Genomic DNA, 13,563 nt, shown 5'->3' on the forward strand with positions numbered 1-13,563 from the left:
GGTGTGGGGGGAGGGGGCGGGGGGGGATTGATTCCAGTGGGTTTAGAGGAAAACTCTTGCTATGGAGTCACGTCATAAAGACCAGATTTCTCCCAGTCTAGGTGATCACATTCTCCTGGTTGATCTTAAAATAAAATCAACTGAAATCTTCAGATGACCTGTAGAGCTCATTGGGTCCAACCCTTTCATTTATCAGTTTGGGATATTGAAGCCTCAAGGGAAAAGTTGACTTGGCCAAAGTGAAGCAGCTATTTAGAGGCAGCCTTGGGACTGCACAAAGGCTCTTGCCTCCTCCTCCAGCTCCCTTTTTACCATACTCACTGCCTCACACACGGGGGGTGATCCCCAGGAAGGTTGCTGCCTTCACGCAGGACTCGGAGCTGAGAGTCGGACTTAGGCCGTCTGACCCAAAGCCCTGATTCGTAGCTGCGACCCACTTCCATCTGTCCTTCAGCATGGTACTTCGAGGCGTGCCTGGAATGTGTTCCGTGCTGAATTAGTGGCAAATGCTACATTAAACACATTTTCATGGTTTGGCTTTTTTTTTTCTTAATTTTCTGTAATGCATTAATGTTCTGATGTGTATTGAGGATATCTAATTAGATAGATGGATGGATAGCTCAGTAGGTAACCAGAAGGCATTTCTGAAACCTGTTGGACTGTCTTTGCTCATGGAGTTAACATCCATACTTACTGCTTCTTAGAATACAGAATAAGAAATTACTTCACTTAAGAAATTACTTCACTGAGTTAGCTACAAAACAGTGTCAAAGCGAGAAGAGTCGACTGATTTCACACTTAACCTGCCTTAAAAGTTGGAAGCAGTCTGCCCCAGTGTGCCTCTTCGTCAAGCGATCGGACGCCACGTTCCCGTTTTATGAGCAGTGATGAAGCAGGTTGCATAGTCCAAGGAAAAGCACAAGAGCAGAGGCTGGTGTGGAGTCCTAAGACTCATCCACACTGCTCACCTGATTCTCAGCAGACAGCAGCAGGGACCGTTTATCCTTTCACCCGTGGGCTTTGCAATTTAGAAATATGTGTGAAGAACCACTGGGTGCTTAGTTCTGCACACCTGAGCTGGGTTTGAAGCGTTGGTTTGTCCCGAACCTAGAATGGGTTAGTGGTCATGTGAGGGAGAGGTAGGGCTGCCGCCGTTCACACTGAGCACCTGATAGGCACCTGGCATTGTGCTAGAAAAGCACTCGCCATATCCAGTGAACAGGTGAGAATGTGGTCAGCAAGGTGTGAGTCATTTGCTCACAATCATATGTAGTTTAATGAAGCTGGCATTTGAAATAGAAGTTAGATCTAAGTTACCTGAGTCATTATTCCATGCATTCACTTCCAAGAAAGCACATGACCAGCTGGGCGCAGTGGCTCACGCCTGTGATCCCAGCACTTTGGGAGGCCGAGGCAGGCAGATCACGAGGTCAGGAGATTGAGACCATCCTGGCTAACATGGTGAAACCCTGTCTCTACTAAAAATACAAAAAAATTAGCCGGGCATGGTGGGGGGCGCCTGTAGTCCCAGCTGCTCGGGAGGCTGAGGCAGGAGAATGGCATGAACCTGGGAGGCAGAGCCTGCAGTGAGCTGAGATTGCACCACTGCACTCCAGCCTGGGCCACAGAGCGAGACTCTCTTTAAAAAAAAAGCAGCCGGGTGCGGTGGCTCAAAGCCTGTAATCACCCAGCCTTCTGGGACGGCCCGAGACGGGCGGCATCCACGAGGTCAGCGAGACGTCGAGACCATGCCTTGGCTAACCACGGTGAAACCCCCGTCTCTACTAAAAAATACAAAAAACCTACTAGCCGCGCGCAAGGTGGCGGGCGACTGTAGTTCCCCGAGGCTACTCCGGCAGCGAGGCCTGGCCAGGAGAATGGCGTAAACCGGGAGGCGGAGCTTGCAGCTCGAGCTGCCATCCTGGCAGCTGCCCTCCAGCCCAGCGCGACAAGCGAGACTCCGTCTCAAAAAAAAAAAAAAAAAAAAAAAAAAAAAAAAAAAAACACGTTACCTTCAGCGGGAGCAGGGGTGGCCAAATTATTAAAGGGCCTGATAGTAAATATTTTAGGCTCTGTGGCCCTAAAGTGTCACAGTCCATGTTATAATTACTTAGCTCTGCCAGGATGGCTCAAAAGCAGCCTTAGACAGTATCTAAATGACGGGATATGGCTATGTTCCAATAAAATTTTACCGACAAAAAACAGGTGGCAGCCCATAGGCCACTGTTTGTTAACCCTGATTTGGAGGAATCTCAGGAGCTCCTGTTCATATGGGAAGAAAACATTGATTTCTGCTGAATGAGCCATATAGCTGTTGGAGATTGAGTGTAGCGGGCTGGCCAGAGCTGGCTACCCTGTTGGGTAACATAAGAAGTCATGTTTAGGAAGGGAAACTTCAGGAAAAATGCTGACTTAGGTTGAGATAACTTCGGCTGATAAGATAAATAGCTTATATTTTAAATCCATCACAGAATGGAGAATTTTAACTTGTAGTTCACAGCTTTTTTGGTGTGTGTGTGTATATACTAGTCTGTTCTTACACTGCTATAAAGAAATACCTGAGACTGGGTAATTTAGAAAGAGGTTTAATTCACTCACACTTCCACCTGGCTGGGAGGCCTCAGGAAACATACAGTCATGGCAGAAGGGGAAGCAGGCACCTCTTCACAGGGTGGCAGGAGAGAGAGCAAGTGACAGCCTTATCAAACCGTTAGGTCTTGTGGGAACTCACTGTCACAGTAACGGCAGGGAGGAACCACTGCCATGATCTAGTCACCTTCTTTTCACGACACGTGAAGATTACAATTCAAGATGAGATTTGGGTGGGGACACAAAGCCAAACCATATCAATGTGTGTTTCCTTCACGAGACACGAGGAGGAGTGAGTTTTCACTCTTGCAGCTCTCACGCAACTTGTGGCTCCCAGGCAACAGTTGAGAGCTCAAATGGTACCAAGCCCAGCAGAGCTGGTGTCAGTGAGGTTTTCAGCCCTGTGTTGAATGTCATCACCAGGAGCAGTTCATTTCTGTCTCACACCTCTGCCCCGATGTTCTCCTGCAGCCCAGTCCCAACCGACGAGAAGACCGGCCCATCAGCTTCTACCAGCTGGGCTCCAACCAGCTTCAGTCTAACGCTGTATCTTTGGCAAGAGATGCTGCAAACCTTGCCAAGGACAAGCAGAGGGCTTTCATGCCCAGCATCTTGCAGAATGAGACCTATGGAGCCATCCTGAGTGGCAGCCCACCTGCCGCCCAGCCGGCAGCCCCCAGCACCACCAGTGCCCCCCCTCTTCCTCCACGGAATGTTGGCAAAGGTATGACGCTGTCAGTCATCCCTGTGAATTTATAGAGGGTCTTGTTTTGTGGTTTGGGAAGTTTGCAGCTGCCCTGCCTCCAACTCAGTGACCTTTGGGCTCTTCTGTTTTGTAGTTATTTTCTCTTTGCTTCCTAAAGGGATTCCATCATTCTTATCAGGCCAAATGGTGGTAGAGTCTCTTGATTTGACTCTGATTCTGGGCAAAGTTGTGGCATCTGGCTGGCTTGGGTAACATGGGAACTCCCCCAGGGCAGCCTGAGGTGGCCATCTGAACTCCCAGGGCTGGGCCAAAAGACACACTCCTGCAGGTCTGCCCTCCACGACCTTCTGTTTATCTTTCTCCACTCTCCCTCCCAGGCCTTCGTTCTTTCCTTTTCATTTCTCTTCTGCCTTCATCTGGTCCAGTTCATGGCCCCTGCGATTACTTCTTACCAGTGATCCCCATAAAATCAAGGATAAAATGCTACTAATTTGGGGAACAGTGCTCGGCCTAATTGTAAAATACAAAACCAGCCCTGTGGTCCTACCAGTGTCTTAGGGCAAAAAGCTTCCTCTTCGTACCTCAGCTATAACCTGGAGGGTTTGACTCAACAGGTGACACTTTCTGTTTTTGGAAATACGTAAACCAAAGCTCCCAAAAGTTAAGTGATTTGTCCTTCCTGAAGAGCAGCTGGCTACGGTGCTCCTTGAAGGCAGGTCCGGCGAGTGACCTGCGCAGCTCTAGGCTGAGCTCCAGTCATCTCTGTGGCCTTCAGAGGGTTTCCCACATGAAGGGGCTGCTGAGCTTTGATGGGAGGAGGGAGGCCCAGGAAGGACAAGAGTCTGCACAGAGCATGTATCCAGGCGCTGTGACCGCTGTGAGCCGCTGATGGAGTGGAGCCTACGCCCCCGAATACATTCCGAACTGTCCTTATGCGGTAGCTGCTAGCTGGGCAAGGTGGGTTGGTGCGTGAGGGTGACTGAGGCCAGGAGACCTGGCCCAGGCTGAGCAGAAAGCTGCAACTTTGTGCTGCACATACACTCGCCTGTGCGGCTGGGCCAGTCTTCCCTGCTGTCCTGGGTGTCTCTCAGACCCTCACATGGCTCTGCCCCGTCACTCAGGGAGGCCCAGAGAAGTGACAGTGAACCTGTCGTGTGAGTCACTGAGTCATACCCCCAAGAACAAACCTGCTGAGAGCAGGCCTTTCCCCCAGGCAGGCCCAGAAGCCAGCTGCTTGCTGTCCCCACACACCCCACATCCTAGACCGCATCCATCCCTGGTTTGATGAGGATGTCCCTGAGCATGGAAGGCAGCTACAAGGTGAAGCCACAAAGTCGCACCTCCTTCCTGTCAAACCCCCAGGCTGGCTGGTCAGGGCCCAGGGTAGGTGCGGCTTTCTTCCTGCCTCTCCCAGATCCTGTAGGCAGGCATGAATTTTCTACAGCCCACAATCAAGATGATTTTGATCATCCTCCTTCTCAGCAGTGGCTTTTGCTGGCTGTGTATGTCATGTGAGGAAAGATTTTATTTTGTTCCGCTGGGTCATGGAGGGGTAAACTCTTAATCTCCTGGTTTCTCGAAGTCTTGGAATTTGAGGGTTTTGATTTTTTTCCCTTTTATTTTTGCCATTCCTGTCCCTAGCTTCATTTCTTCCAGTGATGTAGGTTTACCCCTTACCTGCTGTCTTCCCCATTCTCTGGGTAGCCCACATGTGGTCTTGGATGGAATTCTCACATGCAACTAAATAAATAGCAAAGGGTTGACAGTGTCAGCCTTGCACTTGGGGCAGACCTGGCTCCCCATGGGAGGAGCTGGAAGGCTTCCTCTGGACCCAATGGCCTGGCCCATTTCTAGGCCCAGCCTTTGTCCTACGGGCTGTGCACAGCCTCCAACATGGGGTCACACCTGGCACCTGGGCCCCGTGCACCTGAGCTTGCAGGTTTGTCAGGCAGAAGAAGGGCTTGTGACCTGGGAAATGCCATCTCTTTTGTGGGTCACCTGAACCTGTTTGGTGTCATCTGTGTCTGCTTCCAGCCAGAAATATGTTTGCGGGAGGGAGGGAGGGAGAGAGAGCCCCTCCTCTAGTGTCTGATTTGCACTCTGCCCTCCACCTGTGCCAGCTGGGCACATGGTACTCCTCTTCGCATGGTGGTGACTCCCACGGCCCATGGGAAGGACTCGGTGGGAGGGTGGAGAGGAGCAGAAGTTCCAGAAGCTCCAAGTGCAGTGTTCGCAAGAGAGCATTGTGGCTGTTTATTTCCTTCTTCAAATGATACTGATGTTTGAGAAATAAACTCAGGAATTTTTAAATTTCATGGATTGAGAAAACCAGCTGAGAATAGTCCTTGAAGCATCTTTGGTTTAGTGGGTATCAGTGTCTATCTTCCACGTGCCAGAGACAGGAGTAAAAGAGTTGAGGGTTCTAGGTAGAAGGGTCATACTGACCATTTCATAAGGGGGAGGATCAATAACGCAGTGTTCTGTTTCTGTTTTTGTTCTGTGTGTGCACGTGTATGTGTGCATGCATGCGTCTGTGTGCATGCGTGTGGGTTCAGTTCAGACAGCCTCCTCTGCTAACACCCTGTGGAAGACAAACTCTGTAAGTGTGGACGGTGGAAGCCGGCAGCGATCTTCGTCAGATCCGCCAGCTGTCCATCCACCGCTGCCCCCTCTTCGTGTGACATCTACCAGTACGTTTTTTTCCTTTTTCCTTTCTTGCCTGTGGGCTTTGTAGATCTGGATGGTGGGGGGTGCTCTATGGAGCCGCACAGCCGCCGGCACAGACACATGCCAAGTGCCCCGTGTTGTGTGGCCCCCTGTGGCTCCTGTGCAGGGCTCCCAGCTCCCCCAGCCTCCTCCATCACAGCTGCAAACCCCTGCCTCTCCCCACACTGCACCATCAAGTAGCTTCCTCACTCCCTTCCTCTGTCTTCCAAAGCATTTCAGCAACATTTCCTCCTTTACACAGTACCCCAGGGTTTCTTTTTCCTTGGGCCATTTGGTGATTTTCAATATTTTGGGACAGTCACTTGGTTTAGAATCTGGCTTTTTGTTTTTCTTTTCTTTTCTTTTCTTTTTTTTTTTTTTTTTTTTGAGACAGAGTCTGACTCCATCACCCAGACCGGAGTGCAATGGCACAATCTTGGCTCGCTGCAACCTCCGCCTCCTTGGTTCAAGAGATTCTCCTGCCTCAGCCTCCCAAGTAGCTGGGATTACAGGAGCCTGCCACCATGCCCAGCTAATTTGTGTGTGTGTGTGTATTTTTAGTAGAGACAGAGTTTTGCCATGTTGGCCAGCCTGGTCTCAAACTTCTGACCTCAGGTGATCCACCTGCCTCAGCCTCCCAAAGTGCTGGGATTACAGGCGTGAGCCACCATGCCCAGCCTTGTTTTTCTTTGTCCCCTAGGCTGGAGTACAGTGGCACAATCATGGCTCACTGCAGCCTCCAACTCCTGGGCTCAAGCGATCCTCCTGCCTTAGCCTCCTGAGCAGCTGGGATTATTGGTGCAAGTGCAGTGGCACAGTCATGGCTCACTGCAGCCTCCAACTCCTGGGCTCAAGTGATCCTCCTGCCTTAGCCTCCTGAGTAGCTGGGATTATTGGTGCAAGCCACCATGCCCAGCTAATTTTTGTATTTTTTTGTAGAGACAGGGTTTTACTATGTTGCCTAGGCTCAAATTCCTGGGCTCAAGTGACCCACCCGCCTCGTCCTCCCAAAGTACTGGGATTACAGGTGTGGGCCACCACGCCCAGCCTGGCATGTTTTCTTTAATGTCAACATGTGGTTGAAAGTCCTGAAACCCTTGGTGAGAGAAGGAAGAGGAGGTTTTTAGGAAGAAGTTTTTCTCCAGTGTGCAGAACTAGAGCATCTTTTTTCACTGGATCAGAGAAACGAGCCCTGGATGCTGCCCCGTCTCCTGCTGCAGCAGCCCTGGAGTGGGGAGTCCAGCATCTCTGGGCTTCATTGCTTCCAGAGCATGAGAATTCCTGAGCTGAGGTGCTCGTGACTTCCTTAGAATAAGTTAAAATTAAAAGCAGCCCAGCCCCAGCTAGAGTCAGTGCCATGTATGCACGTGCTGGCGGCAGAGCCGGGAGCAGTGGGTCTGGGAGGGTCTTCAAAGGTTTCCAAAACGAACACACAGAAGGCTAGGCCCACTTTCCTGCCTCTCCGTCTGGTGGCCCTGGGACTGCATGTGTGTGCTAGAGTCAGCCTTTTGACTTTTCCTTTAAATTGGAAAGAGGAAACAATAATGAAAAAAAGAAAGATCATAAATTGGATTCCTTCATTTTTCCCCACCCCAGGTTTCTCTTTGTTTAGCTGAAGGCCTCATTCTTCCTGGCTTTTCCTGGCAGAGGGAAACCCAGCGCCTTATATGTTGTTTCCTGGCAGAGGCCACCCATCCTGAGGCCCAGGATGATAAGCCTGACATTGAGAGAGCGCTTAACACCCATCGGGGGAGGAGAGACAGAGGAAGGAGAATTGGGCTCACAGCCTCCCTTCAGGTCTTACCAACTCTGCCACCCTTGACGAGAGCTCTTCCCCTCCGTGGGCCTCAGCCTCCTCGTCTGTAAAACATAAGACACTAATAAAGCTCTGCACCCACCCACTCCGTGGACTGAGGAGCCGTTACTAAGTTCGTAGCTCCCATCTCTCCTCAGATCCACCCTGCCCAGCAGCCCGATGAAGTGCGTAGGGCCTCATCCCTTTGGCCACAGGTCAGTCAATGTGCAAAGCAGGCCCTGCTTCCCCAGGCAGAGCTGAGGGCCCCGGCCTCCTGCGGTTGGGTCTTAGAGTCCAGAGCAGGAAACTGCTGGCTTTCCCACATGGAGTTCTAGCTGAGAAAATACTCACTCACGGGCTAAGAGAATAAAATTGTCATCCTGACTTTAGGCTCGCAGCTTCCTTATTAGTTTGGAAAGGACTCCCTGCTTCCTCCCTGCAAATAGTTTTCTGAAAACCAGCAAGGAAATAGCAGGTTTTTCCTTAGGAAATAGCAATAGAAAAATGAAGCCTTCTCAGAAAGCCTCCAGTGAGGAGGCCTGAGTGGGAAGCCTTGCAGCTGACCCTCTGCACGTCTGTCCTTTTCCTCCGCAGATCCCCTGACCCCCACGCCGCCCCCTCCTGTTGCCAAGACACCTAGCGTGTTGGAAGCCTTGAGCCAGCCAAGCAAGCCTACCCCGCCTGGGATCTCGCAGAGCAGGCCCCCACCTCTGCCCCCACAGCCGCCCAGCCGCCTCCCGCAGAAGAAGCCTGCGCCGGGGTAAGCCACCCCCAGCCAGCTCGGCCATCCGTGCTCCTGTCCTCTAACCTCACCTGCCACGGGGTCTGGATGAACGTTTGCAATCCCCAGGGTTCCTACTTCAGCGTGCGCGCCACACAACTAATTCCTCAGGTCTGAAGGGTCTTACAAATAACTTGAGGATTTTTAGACTGTAAAAATGTCTTACAAATGTACATTTTAAGTCCACAGAATGAATTTAGACAACGTGTCCTCAACACACAAGGCCTCTGGGTTCTGTTTGCAGCTCACCACCCAGGTGGTCTCTGTTTGTTTTCTTTCTATTTTCCCAAGGTTGTTTTGAACACATAGACCCTCTGTGGTGTGAGGCATGGATTTCCCACAAACAAGGACATTGTCCTACATAACACAATACCACCTGCAAAGTCAGGAAATTAACATGGATGTAGGAACAGCACCCAATCCTTAAACCCAGTTCAAGCCTAGGTGTTTGTCCAAATAAGCCGTTTGTTGCAGATGGGTCCAGTTTGTGGCTCTTTTTTTTTTTTTTTTTGAGACGGAATCTAGCTCTGTCGCCCAGGCTGGAGTGCAGAGGCGTGATCTCGGCTCCGTGCGAGCTCCGCCTCCCAGGTTCTCGCCATTCTCCTGCCTCAGCCTCCCGAGTAGCTGGGACTACAGGCACCCGCCAACACACCTGGCTAATTTTTTGTATTTTTAGTAGAGACAGGGTTTCACTGTGTTAGCCAGGATGGTCTCAATCTCCTGACCTCGTGATCCACCCGCCTCGGCCTCCCAAAATGTTGGGATCACAGGCGTGAGCCACCACGCCCAGCCCCAGTTTGTGGCTCTTAATCTGGATCTTTATGGTGGGAAATGGTTCCTTTTAGTGGAAATGATATTTAGAGGCCAAGTTCTGGGGGCTAGGTGGAGAGTCACTGCTCCCACACAGGCCCTCTGAGCTGTCAGAACTTGGAAATATGGATACATGTACATGGATACATACATACACCATTTATCTCTCTATTCTGTATCTTTCTGTATTGAAATCCATGAGTTCACACTGACGTCTCTAATTTCAGTTGTTCTAGTAACAAACCACACCAAACTGACAGACATGAGGCACGGCCATTTTATTCTGCTGACAGATTGTCAGGAATTTGGATGGGACTGTGGGGTCTTTGTCTTTGCTCCACAGTATCTAGAGGCTTTGCTGAAAGGACTCGAAGCCTGGGGGTGGCTGGACACAGGAGGTGACTCGTTGGCTGGGAGACAAGGTCAGAGCCTTTCACCCACCCTGTGGTAGCTGATGCTGCCTGTCAGCCAGAGCCTCAGCTGGGCTGTGACTGGAACACCCATGTGTCCCTGGCATGGGCTTCCTCACATCATGGTGGCTGGGTCCAAGGACGGGTCCCCAGAGAGAGGCCTGGCCCTGGAAGCTGGCACAGAATGACCTCTGCCATACATTACTGCTCAGTTACAAGCTCAGACACAGGGGCAGAGAGGAAGGCACAAGGAAGTCATCAGTTCCACCTCTCAATAAAGAATTTGGGGCCAGGAGCAGTGGCTCACGCCTATAATCCCAGCACTTTGGGAGGCCGAGGTGAGCAGATCACCTGAGGTCAGGAGTTGGAGACCAGCCAGGCCAACATGGTAAAACCTCGTCTCTAATAAAAATAGAAAAAAATTAGCTGGGCATGGTAGCAGGCTCCTGTAATCCCAGCGACTCAGGAGGCTGAGGCACGAGACTCTTGAACCCAGGACGTGGAGATTGCAGTGAGCCGAGACTGTACCCATTGCACTCCAGCGTGGGCAACAAGAGCAAAACTCTATCTCAAAAATAAAAAAATAAAGAATTTGGGGACTGGGCACCATGGCCCACATCTGTAATCCCTGCACTACTCTTTTTTTTTCGGGGCAGGGGTGGGGGAGCAGCGGTGGGCTGGCCACCATGCCCAGCCAATTTTTTTTATTTTTAGTGGAGACAGAGTTTCACTGTGTTAGACAGGATCGTCTGGATCTCCTGACCTTGTGATCCGCCCACCTTGGCCTTCCAAAGTGCTGGGATTACAGGTGTTGAGAGGTGATAATGTGCTAGCAGTCCTCACTCTCAGCGCCTCCTCGGCCTTGGTGTCCATTCTGGCGGCACTTGAGGAGCCCTTCAGCCTGCCACGGCACCGTGGGAGCCCCTCTCTGGGCTGTCTGAGGCCGGAGCCTCCTCCCTCTGCTTGCGGGGAGGTATGAGAAAGAAGCACGGGTGGGAACCGGGGCTGTGCTGGCGGGCGAGTGTGAGTTCCGGGGGGCCCCGCACATGGAGCAGCCAGCTGGCGCTACCAGCCCAGGGCAGTGAGAGGCTTAGCACCCGGGCCAGCAGCTGCGGAGGTTGCGCCGGGTCCCCCAGCAGTGCCGGTCTGCGGGCGCCACACTCAAATTCTTGCAGAGCCTTAGCTGCCTCCCTGCGGGGCAGGGCTTGGGATCTGCAGCCCGCCATGTCTGAGCTCCCCACCCTGCCGTGGACTCCTACGTGGCCTGAGTCTCTCCGACGTTCGCCGCCCCGTGCTCCCTGGCGGCCAGTCCCATCGACAGCCCAAGGGCTGAGGAGTGCGGGCATGGCTCCGGACTGGCGGGCAGCTCTGCCTGCAGCCCCCATGCAGGATCCACTAGGTGAAGCCAGCTAGGCCCCTGAGCCGGATGGGGACATGGAGAACTTTTATGTCTAGCCAGAGGATGGTAAATACTCCAATCAGCACTCTGTGTCTAGCTCAGGTTTTGTAGATACACCAATCCGTACTTTGTGTCTAGCTCAGGGTTTGTGAATACACCAATTGGTACTCTGTATCTAGCTAACTCTGTGTCTAGCTAACCTAGTGGGGACTTGGAGAACTTTTCCCTCTAGCTCTCTGTGTCTAGCTCAAGGATTGTAAACGCACCAGTCAGCACTCTGTCAAAATGGACCAATCAACTCTCTGTAAAATGGACCAATCAGCAGGATGTAGATGGGGCATAAAAGCGGGCTACCCCAGCCAGCCGGCATCAACCGGCCGGGGTCTGCTTCCCGGCTGTGGAAGCTTTGTTCTTTCACTCTTTGCAATAAATCTTGCATGCTGCTCACTCTTTGGGTCCACGCTGCCTTTATGAGCTGTAACACTCTCTGCGAAGGCCTGCAGCTTCACTCCTGAAGCCAAGGAGACCACGAACCCACCGGGACGAACAAACAACTCCAGATGCGCTGCTTTTAAGAGCTACAACACTCACCACGAAGGTCTGCAGCTTCACTCCTGACAGCGAGATCACGAACCCACCAGAAGGAAGAAGCTCCAGACACATCTGAGGGTCTGAAGGAACAAACTCCGGACACACCATCTTTAAGAACTGTAACACTCACTGCGAGGGTCCACGGCTTCGTTCTTGGTCAGTGAGACCAAGAACCCACCAATTCCAGACACAGTGTGAGCCACCACGCTCAGCCCATCCCTGCATTACTTTAGAAGGCCGAGGTGGGAGGATCACTTGAGGCCAGGAGTTCAAGACCACTCTGGGCAACATAGTGAGACCCTGTCTCTACAAAAAAAAAATTAAAAATTAGCTAGGCATGGCAGCACGCGCCTGTAGTCCCAGCTACTTGGGAGGCTGAGGCAGGAGGATTGCTTGAGCCCGTGAGAAGGCTACAGTGAGCTTTGATGGTGCCACTGCACTCCAGCCTGGACAACAGAGACCCTAGCTCTAAAAAAAGAAAAACAGTAACAAATTGGAAGGCAATGCTTTACAGTCGCCATGGGGTTTCTTCTAGTTGTCTTCTTATCTGTATACTTCCTTCCTTTCTGAGGGTGAGCAGTCTGGCTCCCATCTTTACTTCCTTGATCGGTGTCTATTTAGGAAACAGGTTCCCCCTCTCTACTGCCACCTCTGCGCAGCAGCTGCCTTTCCCAGTTTGGGTCTGCCTCTTGTTCCAGGACCCCCACTGGGTGCTCAGGGGGGCTGTCACTTCCTGCCACCTGGATGCTTTCCTCCTCCCACCTGGGCTCGGACGCTCCTGTTGGGCCACCATCTGCGGACATGCCCTTCTTGTTCACCTCTGGGTGACGCGCCTCCCCAGGTACCAGTGTGGGTGTTTTCATCCGCACTGCCAGACAGATGACAGAGACTTTCAAGGTACAAACTACATCCTTCAATTTGGAGAAATTTCACTGATTTTTTAATGCTTTAAATATTGGGGTTTTTTGTTCTCTCTTCTAATGTTTCTTATTCCTCAGATGTCAGACTCCTTGGCCTTTCTTCTGAATGTGTCATCGTGTTCATTGGAGTACCCTAAGTGCTCTGACAAACTTCAGCGTCACCATGCTTTCACAGGTGGAAGTTAGCTTCCTGCTCACGCTAAGTTTAGTGTGCATATTCTTAGTTGTACCCCAGTCCCAAAGGTAGACCCAGACCCCTCCGATCTTCTGCTTCTACCATCTGTCTCCTGGGCTCAGAGTTAATTCTGAGGGGAAGGAGTTGCTGTGGGGGGCAGGCTGGATGCCCACACTCCCTCCTCCCAGGCTGGGGCTGGAAGTGCCACCCGGTGCAGGGGAGTCGAGCTGTCATCCTCAGCTAGCCCTCTGCCACCTTCTCATGGCCATCCCTGCTTTGCTTGCCTGCCTGTTTTGAAAATCTGTCTTCTGGAAGATTTTCTAGAGTTTATCTCCCAGTTCTTTTACTAAGGCGTTCATGCCTGTTCTCATATAATAATCCTCAAGTTAAACTCTTTTTGTAGAGATACTCTTTTTGTTTCCTGAGATCATTTCTCAGTCTCCTCCTTCTGAGAATGGTTGCGAAGGTGCTGGCGGGTGTGTTGCAGTTTTCGTGTTCGTGCAGAGAGTGCTGCCTCCACACCGTTTTGACCTCTGTGGGTTCCAGGCTTTTCCCTATAAATGGCAAGCTCGGTGTTTCCCCTCCAGGTGAGGCAGTAAAAACTGGCAGCCTGCACAGAGCCGCCCACACCAGTGTCCCTGTGGAGTGGTCTGGCTGGGCCTCTTGTCTCATCTGAAGTTT

General features: G+C 51.6%; 1 protein-coding gene across 2 annotated transcripts in view; it reads left to right on the forward strand.

Annotated features, from left to right (window-relative positions):
- Positions 1-13,563, forward strand: part of ASAP2 (ArfGAP with SH3 domain, ankyrin repeat and PH domain 2) — a 203,735-nt gene that overhangs the window by 178,187 nt on the left and 11,985 nt on the right. Inside the window, exons 23-25 of one of the 2 annotated variants that reach the window (XM_017853630.1) lie at positions 3,061-3,313; positions 5,851-5,985; positions 8,391-8,556. In XM_017853630.1, coding sequence (XP_017709119.1) covers positions 3,061-3,313; positions 5,851-5,985; positions 8,391-8,556 — 554 coding nt within the window. The remainder of the gene's footprint in view (positions 1-3,060; positions 3,314-5,850; positions 5,986-8,390; positions 8,557-13,563) is intronic. The other variant, XM_017853639.1, reaches the window with a different exon arrangement.

The sequence above is a fragment of the Rhinopithecus bieti genome, unplaced genomic scaffold, assembly GCF_001698545.2.
Source record: "Rhinopithecus bieti isolate Rb0 unplaced genomic scaffold, ASM169854v2 scaffold_1530, whole genome shotgun sequence".
NCBI lineage: Eukaryota > Metazoa > Chordata > Mammalia > Primates > Cercopithecidae > Rhinopithecus > Rhinopithecus bieti.